The sequence below is a fragment of the Suillus discolor genome (assembly GCF_016758755.1).
Source record: "Suillus discolor strain FC423 chromosome Unknown F5147scaffold_5, whole genome shotgun sequence".
Classification (NCBI taxonomy): Eukaryota; Fungi; Basidiomycota; class Agaricomycetes; order Boletales; family Suillaceae; genus Suillus; species Suillus discolor.
Window position 1 is genome coordinate 926,655 of NW_024541252.1, and position 21,412 is coordinate 948,066.

A 21,412-nucleotide genomic window follows, 5' to 3' on the forward strand; every position below is an offset into this window, starting at 1 on the left:
GTGAAGGACATGAGGGCCGTCAAGCTCGTGGTTGTCGTTCGAGCTTCAAGGTTCAACATCCTTGGAAAGTTGTGATCACACGCATATAAAATGCCGCTGAGACGAAGAAAAACCAACTGACTAATAAGTTCATGTTGGATGCTGTTGGATGCTTCATTCTCCATTCTCATACGCTATCTCATTATCTTGATTCATCATAGACACCATGCGTTGTAGAGGTCCTTCCTAACTTCCATACTATATGACGAGCGCTTCAGCACGATTAACGATTTTTAAAGGCTAAACGATCCCCTTGACCACCTTAGCTAATCACTTACGGTATTTGGGTTATGTACATCGTCCAAAGGATACAATACTGAACTAATCATTCGCTAGCGTATAGGTTATGAGCCCTGTGCTCTAGAGGCACAGAAACATAAACGGGAGGACAACGAAAAGCAAGAGAATTACTAAAAAATAGAAGCTGAAGACTGAAGAAAAGAAACGGAGCTACGACGCAACAGCAGCTTGGTCATGGCAAGGTGACTTGGTGTTTATTGAAGTACTAATAAGTAGTGTACTTGGAGGATATATAGGGCAGTATTTGATGCTGGGGTCGGGCAAATTCCACTTCACCGACTCTGGCGCTATGCACCAATTGTCAGTCCTCGAGGTTTTCGAGGTCTTTTTATTACGTGTGATATTACACTGCTGGTACCTAGTTTTCACCACAGGACGCCGCACAATCGTGCAGATACACTAGACGAACCAGCAGTGAGGTACAGGTCATCATGACAGTCAAACACCATTTGGGTCAGATGCGTAAGCAATCAACCATTAGTACATTACAGGTATTTGGGCCCTGGAAGTCGGCATTTTGTTCCTCTAAAAAGTAATGCGCCATTTTAGTGCACTATGGTTTTCCAAATCCGCAGGCGAATCATCGTCGGGCGGCAGGCACAGATATGGATGCAGGGTGAGATGAGGGATATTGATGTATCGCTCTTGAAGTGACAAGCTTTTCAAGAACCGAACTGTGGATACTGCGGAGTAAAGGATTACACTTGTCGGTGCTGTCAAGGACAGAAAATTTTATCATCAAGCAATCATTTATGCCAGAATAATGCTATAACGCACTGTTTGGAGTATTAGAATGGCATCTAACCGGTCCTTGTAGCGTTTCCGAAAAGAACGGGCATGTGGCCATCGGCGCTGAGAGGAATGTGAGCTAAGCTGTATCTCATCGTTGGCAGTCCTGATTATCAATACGTTCGTTAAGGAGAAGCGTCACTTTATTGAGCGGCGACTACAACCAAAACGACCGAGATGATGCCCCGATTGAAGTTCTTTCTACCCTGTCCAGTTTGCGTCAAGTTTCATTGATGTGGCGTAGTTGACAGCACGGCACGTAAATTTGAACTCGAGATAGTCGCGGTTGCCATCAGCTCTCAAGTGACGTTGTAAGGATAACAAGAAGTGGTCAAATCCCACCGAACTTTACTAGATACAGCTTAAATTCGTGAATGAATTGAAGGGAGAGGGGGACATACATATAATCTCGTCGGTTTTGTCCCAGACATCGAAATTTGTGACATCAGCTTTTGTTCGTAGGAGACTCTAACACAGGACTCGGTGGTCAAGAGTCTCAAGATTCTTCAGGTCAAGAAGACCAGTCAATTCGACTGGCCTGGATTTGAATGGATGAGAGTCGACTTGGATGAATCCAATCCTTGAGAGGCTGGAGTTTGCATGATATCATGATGGCTGAGGACTGGCTCGTGGGCATTGGGATCAGGTGAAGGTTTTACAGTATGAACCGTGGAGATGATGCAACATCGATTCTGCAATCCTGCGACACGTTGTATCCTCTGTGAGATTAACTTAGCATTACGCATCTGCAAGGTTGAATGATTTGGCTAAACCTTTGTGGAGGAAGAGAAGCTGGAGCCTTGATATAAATCAGCCGAATTTGTGTGAGATGTGTATTTCTCGGAATACAAATCTTTGACCGGATAGGCATATTTCGATAACCCAAGACAGAAGCGATGTCAGTTGATATGCCATATAGCGATGATAGCTCGTGTTTGAAAATGAAGTTTGAAGTGGATCCGAGCCAAAGCCTAATATTAAATATCGAGTTGTCAGGTTGATCGTTTCTTCCCTGCGGCTGCCAAGTGCCCCCTTGCTCGCCATTACCCTCATGGCAATTTCGATCCCCACCTCCCGCTCTATCATAGTATCCAAAGAGATTCTTGAAGGCATTCAAGGTCCGTGAGTCCTGCGGGGTTCTACCAGTCGAACGGAACAGAAATCTAAATGTTTAGAACAGGTGCACACACTATCATTTCTCAGCTCAGCTCCTCGCGGTCAATCACCAAGCTCAAGCTAAACAACAACCGACTAGGGGATGACGGTGTATCTGCACTCTTTGCATTCCTCAAGTCTCCGGCGGCATCACGACATCGCAGTTCGATATCGGAAATTCATCTCAATGATAATGATATAAGCTGTCGGGGTTTGCGCGACATTGCGGACTATGTGAATGGGGATGAAGTGGTACTGAAGACATTGTGGCTCGCAAACGTGAGTGATCATCCTTTTTCCAGTTTCGCAAAGTGTATGAACGCTATCATAGAACACGATAGGACCTGATGCTGATGTTCTAGCCTGGTTTGCTACCACAGTAAACCACTCTCGACTAGAGTTCCTTTCGCTCACAGGAAACCATAAGCTTGGCGATGCTGTCGTTGAGATCTTCTTGCGTCACCTGAGGGCACCCCGCCTTCGGGAGTTGCATGTCAACGCCATGGGACTAACTGCCCGCTGTGCATCTGGACTCGCAGAGTGGATTTCATCGGGGCATACCGGCGGAGCGTATTCCCTGCACACTCTCAAATGTAGTGGCAACAACCTAGGGATCAAGGGCGTATGGGAAGTTATTCGCGCGATCGAGATGGGTAACTGGTCACTCATGAACGTGGAAGTGTACGCGAACCAACTAGCGGGCACAGAAATCCCGAATGACAACTCTCACATTCAACAATCAGAACATTTGTTATCCTCTGAAACGGAGGTGTCATGGAAGGACGCGGAACGTGCTCTTCATCGAGTGCTTCACCGGCGAAACGCTTATTGGAAAAGACAAGTGGAGACGGAGGCATTGAGTCTTCTAAAGTACTCCCGGACACTCATTCTTCGGTCTAAGGCTTCTCTTTCATCCACGAACAAACACCCTACCAGTGATTTGGCCAGCGAATCGTTTCCATTTTACGATCTTCCTATGGAGCTACGCCTCCACATCCTTGCGGTCCTCGCTCCTTCATTATCTTGTGCCCAGCGCACCCGTATCTATGATTATGCTGCCAACCCTTCGACTCTTCCGCTGCTTCTACCACGTCTACGGCGAGATAATGGCCACGCATGTCTCGCAGATCCCTCACGAGCTCTTGGAGCAAGTATAGGATTTACATTGCACACTTCAGGCGGTTGTGCTGAAGGGAAGTGTATGGGTACTGGCAACAGTCTTGTGTGCCGTCGGGAGGCAGAGCGCACCAAGTTTCTGGAAGTTGTTGGATGTCGTGCATATGAGCCTGAATGCGTCACCTGAATGTGGTAGGATCACTTCAGAGGATATTTTGCGAAGGTATTTTATGTAATTGTTTTGTTTATGCAGTGTATACATACCATGACTCATGTGAGTTGCTATAGCAGTAGCTCATGACTCTACTGTATATTGTGCAGGACTATGATAGTGTAGTGTTACAATCTTCATTTCCATTTCACGGTATCTTGGACGCATGTTTGCATGGACAAATTAAACCTATACTTCAACAGGAGGGGAACCTCATCGTCGTCAATGTTTGGGCATCATTCACCAGTCCTCAGTGAGTCCTGAAAATTTGCTACGGAGTGACATAGACACCTCTGACATCGACATATTACACCTGCTTGGCGAAACCCTTAATATATAATGCGACCACAAGGCTGAGGAATCGGCAGGCCGCTGCATGGAGAAATATTTTCCGGACATATATCTCACCAATGCATTGCATAGAAGTGTTCGTGTGGGATTCGGAACTAACTTTGAACTGCTTCTGATCAACCCGACATATGTTGGACGTTGAGTTCCTAACCCGATGTCAAGTCGGCTACGACAGTATCTCGTGCCATATTTTTACACCCCACTAACCGAATCATGCGTAGTTGAGCGTTCATTCGTCTGTTCGGGTGTTTTAATAATACTTGCGTGCACAATCAATTAGCGCAAAGACTACATACCAAAAAAGTCACGAGTATCGGATGTCATTTGACTTGCGCGGGTGTAAGCAAACCTGTGCGCTAGTGCATGCTATTGTATAATCATAGATTGGTCTTGAGAACGAATCGACAAGGAATGCATACAAAAAACAATCTTTGTTCGAAATAAGATTCTGCCTTTAATTTCCTGAGAAAATTCCTCCATAGTATGGAACTTCACTCCTAAATTGATCAAATGTGGGTCAGGGATAGCGGTATCCGGGTATAGTCCAGACTCGGACTGAAAATCATACTATTAAAATACCATCAGCATCAAGGTTTTGATCATGCTGAACGATACCAACCATGTCGTCCATTTTCCTATGCAACATGTGAGTACATGTACTGCATCAGAGAGAAAGTATATACGAATCTGCATTCCAGTGGTAGGGGAGGACACAAATGATACTAACTTTCCTAGCGCTAACGGTAGCAGGAAGATTAGATCAACAGATTCCTGCATTTTGATCGCATACCCTGTTAGAGGATCGATGCAAGCTGAGTGTAGTTCAACTTTGCACTGACGGCATAGAACGTGCGGGAGAGAACCTCTGATTGAGGATCTTTGTAGTGCTTGAGAAGCGCTAATGCGCACCGGCCAAGGTCCCGCTCGACCCACGTGAAATACTGAGGGGTTTGAGCGTTGTATCTGGCCACGGTTAGCTCAAGGCGATCGGAATCCGGCACATGCGCAAGAGTATTGTACCTGCCACAAAATTTGCATCAGCTATGTGCAAGCAGGCTTTATTGCAGGATGTCTTACCTCCAGAGATTCTCCAAAAACTAGCCTTGAATGATGGGCGTCAACTACTCGAAAGACGCTGAAAATGGAAAATTGCTTACCGGTGTACAAGATAGAATGGGGTATGCTGGATTCTCGAGATAGTCATCTACGTTGGCTTTGTCTGGCTATAATTAGCCCGTGTCGTGGGCTGGACGAATGGAGACCTACTGTCGAGGTGATAAACATTTGCATACTTCCCATTGGACACCCTTGTACAGTGCGGAAGAGAACTGCGAAAGGTACGCATTGAGGCCAAAGTTACAAGAGGGAATAGCCAAATTCACCTCCAAATGAAGTACTTAACACCCGTTGCTTTAGCAGCGTCAACGAGATTCTTGCCAAATAGCATTTCGCTGTTGTGACCTTGAGCGAAGTTCTTGGGATCATAATCGTCGGTGACCTGTTAAAATAGGTAGTGAAAAGTTATGCCTTCGGAGGGAAATGGAGCGAACGTGACATACCCATAGACGGCCTCAACATCGGATAGGGCTTGCTTCAACGAGTCGATGTCCCATAAATCGGCTTGGGCAACCTCGGCATCAAGAGTCTTCAGCTTCAATGCCTTCTCCGAACTGCAGTTTCGAGTGATTGCACGCGGTATGAATGTACCATCTGCTAGTAAGGTTTGTACGACGGATAAGCCTGATGATTCTGGTTAGCCAGACACTTGGGCATGAACGACATCAGCATGCCTTGAGTCCCAGTGGCTCCAAACACCGCAACTATGCGAGATGACGTTAGCATTGCTCAGGTATGAGTGAGTGAAGTAGGGAATGGGGAATATTTTATTCAGTTCCGCACACCTTAAGTAGCAATTCTCAATTTGTTGATGCCCTGTTGTGACACTCCGTCAGACGAAGTATATTTACTTCTTATCCAGTAATTGGGGTGGTAGTGAGGTCCCCGCGCTATAATGTATCCAACGGCGAGTTCATTGATGTCAGGTATCAGCGCTTCAGCGGCGACCGGTGGCGCTGCGAATAGGGTCACCATCCACAAGAGGCAGGCAGACTTGTTCGCGCGAATCTGAGAGAAAAGGGCATCCGAGTCGGAATCCACAAAATTATCCAGATCTTGCAATCTAACCAAGCCAGTATACATGATAACCTGTTAGGGCAAGGATGATAAGACCGATCTCCCCACACAAGTGACGTACGTTGCGGCGAACTTCAGAGACCAGAACCATCTGTGATGAGTCAAAACGCAAGTAGCTAGCGATGTCATTTACCACTGCGCACGCCGCAAAGCTTACTGCATGTTCAAAGTTTGTCCATACCAGGTATCACCCACCGCGCCCAATTTTGTGCGGGTTCTCTGGCTAGCACCCAGAGTGACTGCTGACGTTAACAGGATTACTCTGACGAGGCAGTAAAGGCTTAACGGCCGCCACTTCTGGTTCGCAGTGTGATAGCACACAATAATCCTTCTTTGGACGGGAAAGGCTTGTAAAGCGTTTCGCGTGCATTGGTAACAAGGTCGCCGGTCATCTACTAGTCGCGCTGAGTCGGCAGCATATACAGCCTTAAATGTGGTGTCGTCCGCGATAGTACCGAAGGCATATCAGAGTCCAGACATATGAGTATTGAAGTGTGAAGATTTCTGAAGCGCACAGTACTGATATCGCCTATGTTTTACGTTTAGCCTTGACGCTGCACTGCATACATAGATAGGTTTAAACGCCAATCAAGTTCCAAGGACGGTAATGAGAAACGGAAGCACCTGCCCAGTTTGCAACCACCGGTGGGCGACGCCGGGCGTAGTATGGTTTTGTCAAAAAAAATAGTCACAGAGTCACAGACAAGCTGTCACCAGTCACTAGTCACCAATTACCACAGTAATATTCTTCGACCTGGTCGACCTTGACTACTTTTCACTTGCTCTGATATCATAACTTGAACCATATGACATGGTTAAACGATGAATTGGTGAAGGTATCTTCACGATTGTCATTACTTTGACGCACAGCTGTACTGCGGAGTAGACACCTTCAATGAGTGTTTCAATTATGACCAAACATAGCTTGTCAGAACATGGATCAAGAGAATGTTCTTTGATGTACCTCCTGAACACAACTGGTGATACAAAGTCTCAAGATCTCACAGGTGGCTGGTATCATCTATCTCTCAGGTCGCTTCAAGTCTCTACGCTGCAGTGCTGCTTGGGATGGTGTGTTCACAAACCTGTAGTCTTAAAACAGCAAGCTTAAACTTGACACTGTCCAGCAACACCGCAATGCGATCAGACGAAGTTCAATGAACTATGAAAGGTTCCTATACAGCAAAATCAACCGGCTTGTCCGACACATGCGGAGAAGAAGTTACCACGAACTCCAGGCCCCACAAGTTAGGACCGACTCTCTTCTAATGAACAACATATGTCAGGGCAAACTACGCAACAATTGCACATGATCCGAACTGCCCGTTGCAGGTTGCTGCAGGCAATGGTGACAAAGCCGGCGCTGTTTCCGGTGAGCCAAGGGTTTACTCTGGAATTTGTCGAGTGTTGTTCTAGAAGTGGTGCGTCTATCAGCCGGCGCAGGCCAAACGTATCGGCTACGTTGAGCTGCCGATTGGCATGGGTTTCGTGCTGTTCAAGCGTGGCATGAGTTAAGGAGCGAAGCTTCAGAAGAATTATCTGGATGCCTGGGTCGCGTTGTTCTTCATGGTAAGAAAATGACTGGACAGGTATTCGACAGGAGCTTTCTATTCAGCTTTATGACTGGCAACGAAACTAAGCTGCACCTTGAAGGAACCCGTTCCTATAAAACTTGGAGAAGCCAAAATGGCTCTAATGACACGCCGCGAATCGACGTAGGTGCGATGGTAGACATGACCCTTACTAAATGTGCTAGGACTACGTTCAGAAGTGCTGATAAATTGAGAAATACATGTAAAAGAGCCTAGAATGTAGCAGCAAATTTAAGGGAGCTCACAACATTCATTCGCACACGAACTACTACTTTTACATTAGGTACAAATATAGCACTTATTGACCTTGTCGAATAGGGTCGAAGCTGACTCTGCATTAATGTTGCACGATGCAGACACGCAGAGTATGCGTAGTGTAAAACGTGTGGGAGAGAAAGCGCAGAAGGGGTGTTAACAAAACAACTGCAGTACACATAATGTGAAGAGGAAATAACGAAAAGGGGGCCGATGATTATGAGTGGATGCAACATTCACAATTTCAGCGACTCGAAGGAGGACAAATGGTAGTGAACCGTTCGGTAATTCATCCACATCTTCAACAGAGTAGATGGACAAAAGATCTGAGAAAAAACTGACAAGAGATGGTGCGAAAAGGAACATGCACTTCTCGATCATTAATTGGAGGCTCCATGCACGTGGTAGATTGATAGTTTATCCTGTATAATTATCAGCCAGCTTCGCCTATCTCATCGCAAATTGGACCAAGACGTGAACGTGTGCCAGTGTGTCGAATTACTTACTGTCAAGATGGTAGTGACAATATTAGCAACAAGAGCCACTGTCAAGTTGCTGTATAACTTGCCCACACGCTTATTAAGCAGTTGTTTGAGCTCTTGACTCTTGAGTCAGCCTTCTAGGAATCTTCAGCTCGCTCGCGGTCGCAGACTCCAGAGGGCTCAAACAGCACTATGGCGACCAAAGAAGACCAAGAGTCGCTACGTCTTCTTGTCCAACACGTCTCCCGAGGATTCTATGAACCAAAGTTTACTATCATCATGGACCAGCTAGCCCGTCATCCGGTGTAAGTATCTAGAATGTGGATGAAACAGAGCCCGTTAACCTTTCACCTACGATGTGTACCCATGACCACTAATTTGGCACCAGTCTCAAGGATGACGACCTGGCCGGGCGGATGGGCCTTCAGGCGAAAGAATTGAATAAACTTATGGCTGTTTTAGGGAACGACCGCCTGGTGCAAGTGTAGGTGTAGTCATGATTATTTCTCCGCAATCATATCTGATTTTACTTTGAAGGTACCGCCAAAATGAGCTCAAGGAAGGGGCTCAGAGGTCTGTCGGAAGACAGTACTATTACATTGACTACAAGCACTTTTGCGATGTCGTTAAATGGCGCATTGCAGAAATGCGGAGAATCATAGACTCGGGTCTCCGTAATGTCGGTCTAGACCCATTGTTTTCCGTCATCCACTAAAACTAATGGTTCTGTTTAAAGGAACTTGACAACAAAGGTTATATCTGTCCGCAGTGTAGCAAGTCGTACACAACATTAGAAGTTGACAAGCTAATGGATTTTTCGAGAGGAATATTTGTGTGCGAGGACTGCCGCGCAGAAGTTGTGGAGAATGAGAACGCGGAAAACGTCAGGGGGAGTCAGGACCGAATGCAGAGGTTCAACCACCAGATGCGGTTTGTTGTCGAAGGATTGAGAAAAACAGAGTCTATGGTTCTTCCAGCGTGCGTGTCTCAGTACATCAATCGCATATCCTTCCTGACGCATTATGTTGTAGGCTCGATGTTCCCACTTGGGTCAAGAATAATGTTGGTGATGTCGAAAAGCAAAAGACTGGCCAGGTGTCAGGTTTGAAAATAGCAGGATCTGGACCTGGTGGGAGGCAAGAAGATGGTGTTGGCATAGTCATGTCAATGGACAAAGACGAAGCAACGAGACGGCAGGAACGAGATGCCGAGGCAGCGGCAAAACGACAGCAAAACGCTCTGCCAGCATGGCATTTGAAGAGTACTATCACCGGAGATCTCACAGCTCTTGGTATGCAGGAGAGTGCGCGTGCTGTGGCGAGAGAAGGCGAGGGTCTGCCAGTATCCAGTGACGACGCTCTGAAAGGGCTTGGAACTATCGGCACTCAACCGCGTCTACTTCAACTAACGGCAGTGACGGAAGATGTGAAACCAGAAATCAACCAGGAGATGGATTGTACGTCGTTTGCGATGTGAATTCTATGTCATTATGATGATCTAACGGTATACAGATTGCGATCAGTACTATGCCTCGTTGGCGGCCTCTAATGCAGTTTCCTCTCAGAACACGCCCAGATCTGGCCTCGGAAGCGAAGAGTTGGAAGAGGATGATCAAAAACCCTCTGTGCAGTACCTAGATTCCCTAAATGATTACAGGAAGCGGTCCCGATCAAAAGAGGACGAGGGTGCTGCGGCGACAAGGTTGCCCAAAATCGATGTCCCAGAACTAGAGCCAGATATCACTGATTCTATGATGGAGGTAAACGGGGCGGATGATACCCCTGTATTAGGTGGGTTTTCGTTCTCTACATCAAGGATTTTAGTATCCTCATCATTGTGCCGCCTTCGCAGTTAACGGTGTCTTGAAACCATTTTCGGAAGTCACTGATGAAGATACCGAACTTATGACGCCCGACGAGTATACCGCTTACTACGAAGTTTTGCAGTCGCGGTCGTAGACCTAATTTATTTAAGCTACCCTGGATTTAAGTGGTCGATGAAGGGAAACACTATAATTGTTGTACTGATTCAAGATAATAAAAGCATTCTCGTGTATGATGTCCTACTGCCAACGTTCGAGTTGGTCACACCTTCCTTGCATTAGTCGAACTCCCTCAGACCATGTAAAGAGGACTTCAGTAGGGCCTGTTCCCGATGCAACTTGTTACTTTGGTCTACATACTAACTTAAGCTTCAAGTTCAACACGTGATTCGTACCTGAGCCCGGGAGCATATTCATGTCCATGTTCTCAAAGCATTCACCAGAACGTTTACAGCGACCCGTGATCTCTCCGCGACAACCTTGAGGAAAACGCGCCCTTATGTACTAGAGCACATCTGAAGCTCACGAGTTCGATAGCGAGTCAACCATGGACTGTGACGTTTTCAATCCAGTCGATTTACCTTGCGGTCGTACTATCGAGAACAGGCTGGTGAAGGTAGTGTTTCCGTCTACATAATTCGAAGACGGTTGTTTAAAGCAGAGTTATTGTCATAGACAGCTATGTACGAGCACATGGCAAATTTCTCTGGTGGTCCACCAAACGAATTCCACTATGGCTTATACTCAGAATGGGCAAAGCATGGCTGGGGAATGATTCTCACTGGAAATGTCCAGGTCTCACCTCAGCATCTGACCTTGGGCCGTGACATCGTTGTGCCACCCACACTCGATGCCGAGGACGTCAAACCCTTCAAGAAGTTGGCGGAAGTCATCCACGGAGCTGTTGATGGCACGCGCTCCCTGGCTATCATGCAGCTATCGCACGCTGGACGCCAATCAGCGAATTTTATTGGTGGTCGACCGCCTTTTGTTCCACCCCTGGCCCCCAGTTCTGTTTGTGTTGGGGGAGGTCATGATAAAAATCGTGAAAGGAGCGCAGTATCTAACCTGATATTTCATGCGTTGTTCCAAGTTCCTATGGAGATGACCGCACTGGACATTTCAAATGTTCAATCCAGCTTCGTGCAAGGCGCTCTCTTGGCCTACAAAGCAGGCTTCGATGGAATCCAGCTTCATGCTGCCCATGGATGTGAGTTGACATGATATTTGTGTTAATGTATCTGGGTCGAATTTGAATTATTTGCAGATTTACTGGCACAGTTCATGAGCCCTAAGGTGTGGCCACTGTGTACTTCCAAAAGTTAACTACAATTACGCGTCAGAGTAATATTCGGGACGACAAATATTCAGTGGCACCGGAAAATGCCACTCGCATGCTGTCCGAGATAGTTGAAGCTATCCGCAAGGTGGTGCCAACTACTTTCATAATCGGAATCAAAATCAACTCGGCTGACTACGTAACTTCTGGAAACACCGAGGAAGTATCTCAGGAAGGCGAACGGCGTGTTTTGGATCACATCCGCACCATTGCAAGTTGGGGTGTCATCGACTTTATCGAGATTAGTGGAGGCGATTACGAAAAACCTGGTATGGGAGCGTATAAGGAGAATGTTCCCCAGTCTAACCCGATCTCTTGCTCAGACTTTATGGCATGCAGTGGATCTCAAAAACTAGACCGCCAAGCCTTCTTTGCGCAATTTTCACGGACAGTCATGAAGGACCTTCACCGATCGCCTGTCCCTTTCTCTTCTGTCCCACTCATTCTACTGACTGGCGGTCTCCGTTCCCACTCTCACCTACAAGCTGCCTTGATGTCGAAGCACGCCGACTTGCTAGGCATTGGAAGATGCGCTGTCCTCTGTCCCGACCTGCCCAAGATCCTACGATTACAGCTACAAAATAACAAATCTTCTAGCACTTGGGCTGATAAACCCTTTACACGCGAACCAGAAGCAGTGTTCAGAGCTTCTAAATGGATACCAAGTGTAAAGCTCATTGGCAGCGGCGTCGGGACTGCGTGGTATACCACTAGAATGAGGGACATTGCTATCTCCCAGATCAAGAATCCTAGAGCAGAACCACCACCCGCGGACTACAACAGAGGAGGATTAATCGCTGTGTTCACGATGTGGGCTTGGTTCGACTGTAGAATAGCCCCGATTTGGGTCCTAGGAATACTCATGGTCCTTGTTGTCACGGCCGGGTTTTCTGCCAGTGGCGTCATCCGTACGCCGGGCTGATCGGGACGTTCATGCCGGCGCGGCCTCCGAGCAGGGTAGGAGGGCCGAAGGCAACTTGGCACTCCATTTCTTGTTCCCAAGGTAGTAGCCAATTCTCACCAATTCTCACATCCCAACTAGGAGACACTGGAGAAAATCGTACATTTCATAGGACGGACTGCTCGTCACTATTTGATGTGTTTGAGTTGTGCAATTTGATCCAGGACTCTGACTAGCTGAACAGGTTGATCTGAAAAGTAATTCACAGCAGCTTGCCATTCTCAAATATTATTCCGATGTATCTCCGCGCGCGACGTCATCGAAAGAGTTGTGCTGACTCAACCTCTTTTTTTATCCTCCATTGAGAGTGAGAACTCTCTGTAGGACAGTACTGATCCGTGGCTTTCTTCAAATCCCGAAATGCACTGGTGTAGGGCGTACCCCCATGCGTTAGTCTGCCGTTCTCGGATTCAACCATTAATGTTCTCATTTCTGATCTCGCCTTTTCACACTTGTGTCAAACCAGCCACGGATGATCATATTCATGGAAGCCTCGTTATCTTGCTAAGACAGTCACTTCTGGGGATGCTACCCTGTGTTGTCTGGCCGGGGCTTTTTCGGTTTCCCCGGCTGCAAGTAGAACCGTCAAGGTGATAAGAGGTGATAAGCCCCTTGGAAAAACTCATCACATCCGTATTGTTGTTCGCAAAGCATGCGCTTTTCGGCACATGTGGTCCGTTGAAGGCATAAGGTGAAGGTCGCGACTCTCGCGATTGTCACTGCTTGGTAAATATAGCTCTGAAAAGGGCTATAAAGTTAGGGCGTACCAGGCTATCAGCCTGTCAATTGATTCTTGTATAGTGGTATCAGCATGCCTGCAACAACATCGGTCATACTCAACACTGGAGCAGTTATGCCCACGGTCGGTCTTGGTGAGCACAGCCGAAAGGCGAACCATCTCATGTACTGAACGTTAAATGCTTGCGAATATAGGCACATGGAAGTCCAAGCCCGGCCAAGTCGAACATGCTGTTGAATTCGCCCTGAAAAATGGATACAAGCATATTGACACTGCCGCTGGATACCAGAACGAAACAGAAGTCGGACAGGGGATCAAGGCGTCTGGTCTGCCAAGAGACCAGATGTTCCTGACTACGAAGCTTGATAATTCCGACCAGAGGCATCCAGCAAATGCTCTTGAAGCATCACTCAAGAAACTCGATACTACTTATCTAGACCTCTGTGAGTGGCAACCCGTTCGCTGATCTTGACGAGGACTAATTCCTAGAGCAGGGCTCATGCACTGGCCAGCTCCCATGACAAAAGATGGCCAGGCGGACAAGGAACACGACTGGTTGGACACCTGGAAAACTATGGAAGACCTATACCTTGCTCACCCAGAGAAACTGAAGGCTATTGGTCAGTGGCCAACCTCATGTGCTTTCTTTGTACTAAAAATGCATCAGGTGTTTCCAATTTCTCCGTGGAATACCTTGAACGTTTATTGAAAGTTGCACGCGTCGTACCGGCCGTGAACCAGATTGAGCTCCACCCGTAAGTCAAATAAATTTGTTTTTGAGTACTTTGATTGTGAATCATTGCCCGTAGTTCGTGTCCTCAAGATGACGTCGTCGAGTACTGCCAGAACAAGGGAATCGTGATGACAGCTTATTCTCCGTTGGGATCCGACAATTCCCCCTTGTTGAAAAACGAAACTGTTACAAAAATCGCAGCGAAGTATGATGTGCAACCCGCCAATGTGTTGATATCCCTTCATGCAAACAAGCCCATGCACACTGGTGCGTAGTCTTCATGAACATTCTTAATGGAGAGATCGGTTCTCAATGGTATGACACAGTGCTTCCCAAATCCGTGACCAACGAGCGTATCTTGAGTGAGGTGTTATTCCATCATTGATTCTGACTGTTATTCATTATTATCCTCAGACAACGCGAAGATCATAGATTTGACCCCTGAAGAGATTGGCGAGCTTCATGATATTGATAAAACACATCATTTCCGTGCTTGTCACCCATCTTGGACAGGTTTCGGTAGTCTTGGATTCCCTGATTGCAAATAGATTTATGGGTAGTCGAAGTGTAGACGCAGGGGGTGGGCCTGCAAGTAGACTAGCAGTGACTCGAGGCGAATTTCAAGCTATCCTCCCATCTATGAAGACGCTGCATGCAGATAGATACTCCACTTCCAAAGAGCAACTGGACTCCACCATAGACTCGATACTCGTGCCTGTATGTTTCTGTACCTGTGCATGACAATGCCTGATATAATGATGAAACTGTCGAACGATGCTACAACAGTGAACATTGAAAGGACATGAAGGACTAAAGCTAAAAGTTGCATGCTTCTTTAGAGCGCCCGGCACCCAGCGACGCGTTTGCCTATTGTTTCTAATTGTTTTCCGTCACTTACAATTGTCTATCCTTATGACGTTTCAGTGATTGTACCTCCTGCCAGTGTTTTTATAGCCGACGCCAATTTTCTTTTGTTGTCGTCCTTTTGGTCTAGGACAATAAAGCCAACTTTACTTATAACCGCAAATTATTGGCCTGCACACCTCAGACATTTGCGTTTCAGGCGCTTGACTGAGGTGAGATATCTTTCATTGACTCGTACTTATAACATCACTCACGCTACGTAGAGAATTTGCTTGCTCTAGATCCGCGTGGACTTTATATAGATCCTTGACATACGTTGATATTGGGCTGACAGAAAAGTGTGCCAGTTGATACATGCAAAGAATGCATGCAACGATTGGCAGACGTTTCTTCCCAGGGTTTCTCAGTGGGTTTGTCGCGCGTTTCAAGGGACGATCACCTTGCGCAATAACTCGCAAACAACCTCGTCGTCATCCATTCTGCAAAGGTGGGAGAGAGTGCCGCTAGATCAACATTTCATACCTTACTTTAATGACTGTTCTGGCGCTCTCATGCGGGTATGAGACTTGTCTTCAGCCATTGCGAGCGCTTTTTTTCATACAGAGTATCATCATTCATAGAGTAAATTTATAGGGATAGTTGAGTAGGAGTTTGGATGGAGTTCTGGGATGAGGAGGGTGTCGATAACAAAGGTGACTGTTGCATGGCTGTGCGGAAGCGCTTTGAATATGGTGCCTATCATTGTGATAAGCCGGACTTGAGCTTAAGCTTCATCGACATTGTTGATCGATCCATAACTGGCCCTTACTATCGAAATCACAGAGGTAAGCATCTTGGTATACCAATGGGCTGCGACTCGAATTATCGTCAAGATGGTAAGTAGGTATAATGAGTACTGAGAAACTATGCACAGAAATACAGGAACAAACCCAGTGCACCTCCGAGCAATGGAATCATGCCACCGTTAGGTACATGTTGCAGAAGTTGCTAAGATCTGAAACATGATTCTGAATACAATCAAAGATAGAACTATAGCATCCGACTCACCTACACCGACTGATGGATTCCTTAATTGCCATCGTCTGACTCTGAATCATAATCATCGTCTGAATCATCGTCATCGCCAAGTGTAAAGCATTGAATGACCGCGTTGGCTGGAATGAGGCCAACACATAGAAATTCATGTTTGTTCATTGCTTCAGGTTTGATATACGCGCCGGTATATTCAACAAGATCGCACATCCAGTACACATACGTGCCTTCTCTTTCGAGCTGCGAGCTGTCGATCTTCGCAATCGAAACAGCCTGACTTCCCATGTTCAACAGAGTCAAAGCAAATTCAAGAGCCTTTGCTCGTGAGCACGTCACAGATATAAAGGGAGTTCGACGTCGATTACTCCAATCCATATGCCGTTCTAATTGACCTCGGGCATTCCGATGGTTGCGGTTGTAGACAGCATAAGTATGCTGGCCACAAAGGTGCCAGAACGAGTTAACTGGGAACAAGACTGCTCATCAAACACTCGGTAGAAATATTGTGGGAGTGTGTCGTCTTCAGACATCTGGATTATTATTAGATAATTGAGAACGCACGACAGACATACACGGCACCTTGTGAATATGAAGAAAATTTGTTGGTATGATGTTTAGTGAGTGTGGGAACCGAACCGGGCACCATGCTTAATTACTATGACAATGTAAGTTCTTCTAGCGCGCTCAACATGTTGATACAGCGGGGAAACTGACCCTTTGCCGCCAGTGAAATTCCATTCGAAAGGTACTAGATGTCCACGGGAGTTCGCGCATTTTTGGCAAAACGGTCATTACTCCACATCGCACAAACAAACAAAATTAATTCTTTGACAGTTCGATAGCGTGACATCGAAAGTACAACGTCTGCTAGTTTCTTTTTCGAAAATTGACGTGTTGAGTCCAGCGGAGAGTTACCGCGCAGAAAAGTGCATTTTCCCTAGAGTTCGCGCACTTCGTCACACTATGTCACACGTCTGCCGCGATGCCTTTTCACGCTCCGCAGAATTCGCACCGTTTAATTGGGTTTAATATAAGTTATACGAAGCTAATTGGCCGACAAGCGGTTGCGTGTCTGTCGCGGAACTTCGAGTCTTGAATAAGACTCGTCCTCTACTTCATGGGCCTGCGTGTGCGCTGGCTTAAGCCCTACTATGGTCGCGCAGCCACATGTATTCTTTTTAGGCCTGTTTTTCGTCGGGCAACACTCCCGATCGTCTTTCAAACTCCTCCTCTCCTATAGCGGAGTTTGAGGTTCGCCTGGTGGGTAACGATTGTAAGGGGCTCTCATCTCTTTCTGACCTCCTCTCGTCGTCTCGCCAGGTAGGTTGCCTGTAGTTTTATATTACACGATTAATCTCTTTCTGACCTCCTCTCGTCGTCTCGCCAGAGCGTTTTTTGCATTATTTATTGTCACTTCGTTTCCATCGAAATAAATTTCTCATGTCTAATAATGGAGCTGGGTCATCACAAGCTATCTCCGGTACCTCTCAAACCGCTTCATCCGGAGCGGATGAAATTCCCGCACGTTCGGACTCAGAATGCGTCGAAAAGTGTAATGAACTTGTCGAGCAATATCGTCGACGAGAGAATGCAAAGGCAGACACCATCCTTGCCCTACATCAAGTCCTCCTTGAATCATCCAGTATCAGAATCGGAGGAAGCCTCCCTGAAGCCCTTGCAGTATACGTCGACATGCTCGACTCCGTTAAAGAGCGAATGGGAAGGCTGCCGAACGAGGAAATCAAATTAGGGGAACGTCTCCTCAAGAAGCGGAAGAGTGAGACCTACCACCAAGAGAAGAGATTCAAGAAGATGAAAATAGGGTCAGAAAGGAGCGAGCAGACTCCGAGTCTTCTGACGAGGATGAACCTCGAATCAAACGATCTCGAGGACACCTTGACACCTCTAAATTTCCATGGCACGAAAAGCGCGTCACTGCCATTGCCTCTTTGGCGCCGGATATCAAGCAGACCTTCGACCAACTTGAACGATTCGCAGTTGACCCCAAAGCAGTCGTTCGGGACATCTTATCCACACCTGGATGTCCACCATTCCCTCCGGAACAGTGGCTCAATATCGTCCAATGGAAAGTTGTCGACTTGGGAAAGGTCCTTGAAGCCGCCCATTCAACAGACCTTGAACCTAAGCAGACCCACATCATCGACGACAAAGTTGAGCTCTCATTTCGGGCCAACAAATCTTCGGTCAGAATCCACTCTGCCTCAGATCATAACATCGCTGAAGGTTCAACGATACAGCGAGGCACGAACAATGCTCCTGGTTGTATCTATAAATGTTGTAAGGTCGCGCGTTGCCTAGTCTGCTATACTTGAGACGACAAGTGCGTTCGACCCTAAAGGGGAAGCGAGTGCAGCAAGGATCTAGAGGTATGCGCTGAAAGCGCTACTGGTTGGCCAATGCGAAGCGCGGGAAAGCGCAGGTGCGCGCGAGGCGCGAGAATGCGCGAAGCGCGGGAATGCGCGCGCGCGTATTGCGCGAAGCGTGGGAAGGCGTGCGCGTGTATACAGAAACAAGAGAGAGTAAGAGTGAGTTTGCTTAAGTGATGATATGATGTAAGACAAGAGAAGAGAGATGCGAGGTGTAAACAAATAGATTTCTACTATGTTCTGCTAGGTGAATAGTGGGTAGTAACCAGTAAGTCCTCTCTCGTTCTGGTGGGAGAGTAAGTTTGTAAGTCATAGTATGTACTGCTGGCGCTTAAGTATGGCGCCTAAGCACTGTCATGCGGAGCCGAAGCGCTACCGAGTAAGGTGTGTAAAGATATATGTAAGTAAGGGTCCATGATAAAAATAAAGATGGAACGATATGCAAATGTGAGAAATGGAAATATACGCACTAGGGAACTTGGTGGACAGTGGATGGATGCTTCCGGATGGCTGGCGCTATAGGGCGCTACAGCGCGGGAAAGCGCGCGCGCATATACATCGTGAAGCGCGGGAAAGGTACGCGCGCATGGCGCGCGTTGCGCGGGAAAGCTGCGCCTCATATAGAGATAGCTGCAGGTAGCACACAGAGTGATGCTACAAGTTCGTGCCATGTACTCCCCAGTGAAAACTGCCATATTGCACAATGAGAGGCATGAGTCTCTACATCTCCCAGGGACTTAAATTCTGAGTGTCCCCACTCAGCGCGTGTGTGGTGAGGATCTCGAGTGATAGTATGCGAGTACGATGCATGTACGATGCTTGGGTTGTTGGGCGATGAATGCGCACGCGTAGGAATGTATCACATGGTATGCACGAAGCGCGGGAATGCGCAGGTGCGCGTGAGGCGCGAAGGTGCGGGAAAGTGCGCGCGCATATGCGCTCGAGGCGTGGGAATGCAGCATAGCATGGCGAATTGCAAGGGTAACTCTGGTGTGAATAATGCACCATGGGTGTGAGGCGATGATGCGAGAGTGATATGGCTGTGGTGTGTGAAGCGTGGGCGAGGTGCGCGCATATGGTGTGAAGCGTGGGAAAGTGCGCGCGCACAAGGCACGAGAACATGCACTGCATTCTGTGGGGGCGCAAGGGGCTGTTGCACAATGATCTCTGAGTCCAATATGCGTGCGTGAGCATGATGCGAAGTGGCGCGGTCCAAGAGCGATCCAATCCATGTCCAAACCAAGTCCTGCTAGGTGCGCTAAATATTAGGTGCTAAAGGTTTGAACAGCATGAGTAAAACTTTATGCGAAAATATGAAGAGAAAACAGTAACCTTTGCAGATGTCCTATCCGACTTGTCTTCTTCGTGCGGCTGTCGACATCTACACCTTCCTATGAGCAAGGCGTGGGAAGCGCACGCGCACGTGAGGCGCATGGGTGCGGGAAGATTGCGCGCATATCTGCGTGTTCTAAGGTAAAAAGAGCATGGTGCCGCGTCATGCGTGCGAAGAGAAAATAATATCCTATTGAGCTAGGCGGGCACAATCTAAGGTTGTTTTGTTGTTTTTCTTCTATATTCTTCTAGGTAATCCCTATATGCATATATATCAGTGTGTTATTAGTCCTTTGGACAGCGGTATAATGAGAGAAAAATGAAAATGAAAGAGCACTGGACGAAACCCAGGGTAAAACGAACGGTATCCTATGAAACAGCGTTGTTATGTGTCTTTTCTTTGATGTGCAGCTGAAGCGCTTGAAGCGCGTGGTGTGTGTGGCATAGGCGAGGGTCAGAAGGTGCAAGGCTGGCACGCTTGGGGTGCTTGGTTCCTCTTCATCAAGCCTTTTTGATTGCGACTCCGAGGTGGGCTAGTAACTGGCAGAATGAATTCCTGCACAACACGCTGCAGGTTGAAGGCGCGCCAATGGGAGGCGCTGCAAGGGGTGTAGAGGTGCTCTACAAGCTGATAGGATGCGCGCGATGTGCGCGCCTTGGGGCGATTTCGCGCGAATTTGATTATATTGGCCGAACACGCAAGGAACGGCCATTTCTCTGCAAATGTGTTAGCGAGAGACATATATAGTTTGGAATTAGGCGCAAATGTTGCGCGAATGGGCTGTAAGGGTGGTTTATCAAGGCGCAATAGGCGCATAGGTGGAAGAGAATAGTGCACGTCAGGGTGTGCAGGAACAAAATTGACATGGTAAGCAAAAACATGAAGAATGCGAATAAATGTGGAAAGTGCGAAGTTGAAGATGATGATGGGGGAGTTAGGCGCATATGTATGCGTCCGGCGCACGCCTAAGTCGCGCCTGGATGGCTGATTGGAATATATTTTGTGTTGAATAACAGAGATGTGATTTAAAAGGGGAGAAACAATAGAAATGCGATAGTGTGAAAACTCTGCTAAAATTATGAATGCGCGAGGCGCGGGAATTACCGCGTGATGCGCGCGATCATGGCGCGTGAACAAGGGTTGGTGCGAAGATGAAATTAAAGTGTTTGGAATTCTCATATAGCTCCTTAAGAGCTTTAAACATGAAAGGGACAAAAAACGCGAAATGAGATGAGGGAAACTATACGATGCCTCTAGGCGCACGCATTGCGCGTTCTCAGGCGCAATATGGTGCGCCTGAGTCATCCCAGGGTCGCCTGAGTCATGCTCTGCTTGGTGGTTGGGCAGTGTGATGCACGGATGCTTTACTGGCAAGGGATAGTCACTAGAAGCAAAAAGCGCGATGTGCGCGTGATCGTTAGTGACAGATGGAATTACCAGAGGCAAAGTCTGGTTGACGCGAGGTGCAACTTGAGCCTCTGATGCGGTAGAAGGCTCCTCTATAGGCGCGCTAAGGTGCAATAGATGTTTAGGGTCATCCCTGACCTCTGATGATGCGAATAGCGATAGTGGTGACGGTGATGGGGCGATTGGCAAGATTTCTTCCTTAAGCGATGCAATAGCGATAGGCGAGCGTGTTTCAAGCAATGGCGTAATAACTTCCACAATGGGCGCGTTATTGTGCAATAGATATTTAGAGTCATCCCTGACCGTAGGCGA

General features: G+C 47.3%; 6 protein-coding genes across 6 annotated transcripts; 4 read left to right on the top strand and 2 right to left on the bottom strand.

Annotated features, from left to right (window-relative positions):
* The first annotated feature begins 2,148 nt into the window (after positions 1-2,148).
* F5147DRAFT_833551 (uncharacterized protein) lies at positions 2,149-3,832 on the top strand. Its single transcript, XM_041443871.1, has 3 exons — positions 2,149-2,246; positions 2,309-2,562; positions 2,615-3,832. The coding sequence occupies exons 1-3, from the start codon at positions 2,180-2,182 to the stop codon at positions 3,584-3,586; spliced, it is 1,293 nt and encodes a 430-aa protein (XP_041298170.1). The 5' UTR covers positions 2,149-2,179; the 3' UTR covers positions 3,587-3,832.
* A 547-nt stretch (positions 3,833-4,379) lies between these two features.
* On the bottom strand, positions 4,380-5,837 carry F5147DRAFT_672077 (uncharacterized protein). Its single transcript, XM_041435646.1, has 9 exons — positions 5,752-5,837; positions 5,517-5,701; positions 5,344-5,459; positions 5,228-5,289; positions 5,096-5,151; positions 5,039-5,058; positions 4,756-4,981; positions 4,534-4,594; positions 4,380-4,458 (listed from the first exon to the last, which is right to left on the bottom strand). The coding sequence occupies exons 1-7, from the start codon at positions 5,801-5,803 to the stop codon at positions 4,756-4,758; spliced, it is 717 nt and encodes a 238-aa protein (XP_041298171.1). The 5' UTR covers positions 5,804-5,837; the 3' UTR covers positions 4,380-4,458; positions 4,534-4,594.
* Positions 5,838-8,570: 2,733 nt separating this feature from the next.
* On the top strand, positions 8,571-10,549 carry F5147DRAFT_672083 (TFIIE alpha subunit-domain-containing protein). The gene is made up of 7 exons (XM_041435647.1): positions 8,571-8,788; positions 8,872-8,967; positions 9,021-9,162; positions 9,220-9,461; positions 9,515-9,939; positions 9,995-10,273; positions 10,335-10,549. The coding sequence occupies exons 1-7, from the start codon at positions 8,676-8,678 to the stop codon at positions 10,439-10,441; spliced, it is 1,404 nt and encodes a 467-aa protein (XP_041298172.1). The 5' UTR covers positions 8,571-8,675; the 3' UTR covers positions 10,442-10,549.
* A 186-nt stretch (positions 10,550-10,735) lies between these two features.
* F5147DRAFT_672085 (uncharacterized protein) lies at positions 10,736-12,860 on the top strand. Its single transcript, XM_041435648.1, has 5 exons — positions 10,736-10,921; positions 10,981-11,515; positions 11,573-11,601; positions 11,649-11,913; positions 11,968-12,860. Exons 1-5 carry the CDS (start codon positions 10,853-10,855, stop codon positions 12,564-12,566), a joined length of 1,497 nt encoding a protein of 498 aa, XP_041298173.1. The 5' UTR covers positions 10,736-10,852; the 3' UTR covers positions 12,567-12,860.
* A 556-nt stretch (positions 12,861-13,416) lies between these two features.
* Positions 13,417-14,625, top strand: F5147DRAFT_743020 (NADP-dependent oxidoreductase domain-containing protein; the record flags this gene model as incomplete). Its single annotated transcript, XM_041439573.1, has 7 exons — positions 13,417-13,477; positions 13,539-13,787; positions 13,839-13,964; positions 14,012-14,099; positions 14,154-14,344; positions 14,404-14,439; positions 14,492-14,625. The coding sequence occupies 7 exons, from the start codon at positions 13,417-13,419 to the stop codon at positions 14,623-14,625; spliced, it is 885 nt and encodes a 294-aa protein (XP_041298174.1).
* Positions 14,626-16,009: 1,384 nt separating this feature from the next.
* On the bottom strand, positions 16,010-16,765 carry F5147DRAFT_648836 (uncharacterized protein; the record flags this gene model as incomplete). Its single annotated transcript, XM_041433302.1, has 3 exons — positions 16,010-16,246; positions 16,366-16,503; positions 16,688-16,765. 3 exons carry the CDS (start codon positions 16,763-16,765, stop codon positions 16,010-16,012), a joined length of 453 nt encoding a protein of 150 aa, XP_041298175.1.
* Between the last annotated feature and the right edge of the window lie 4,647 nt (positions 16,766-21,412).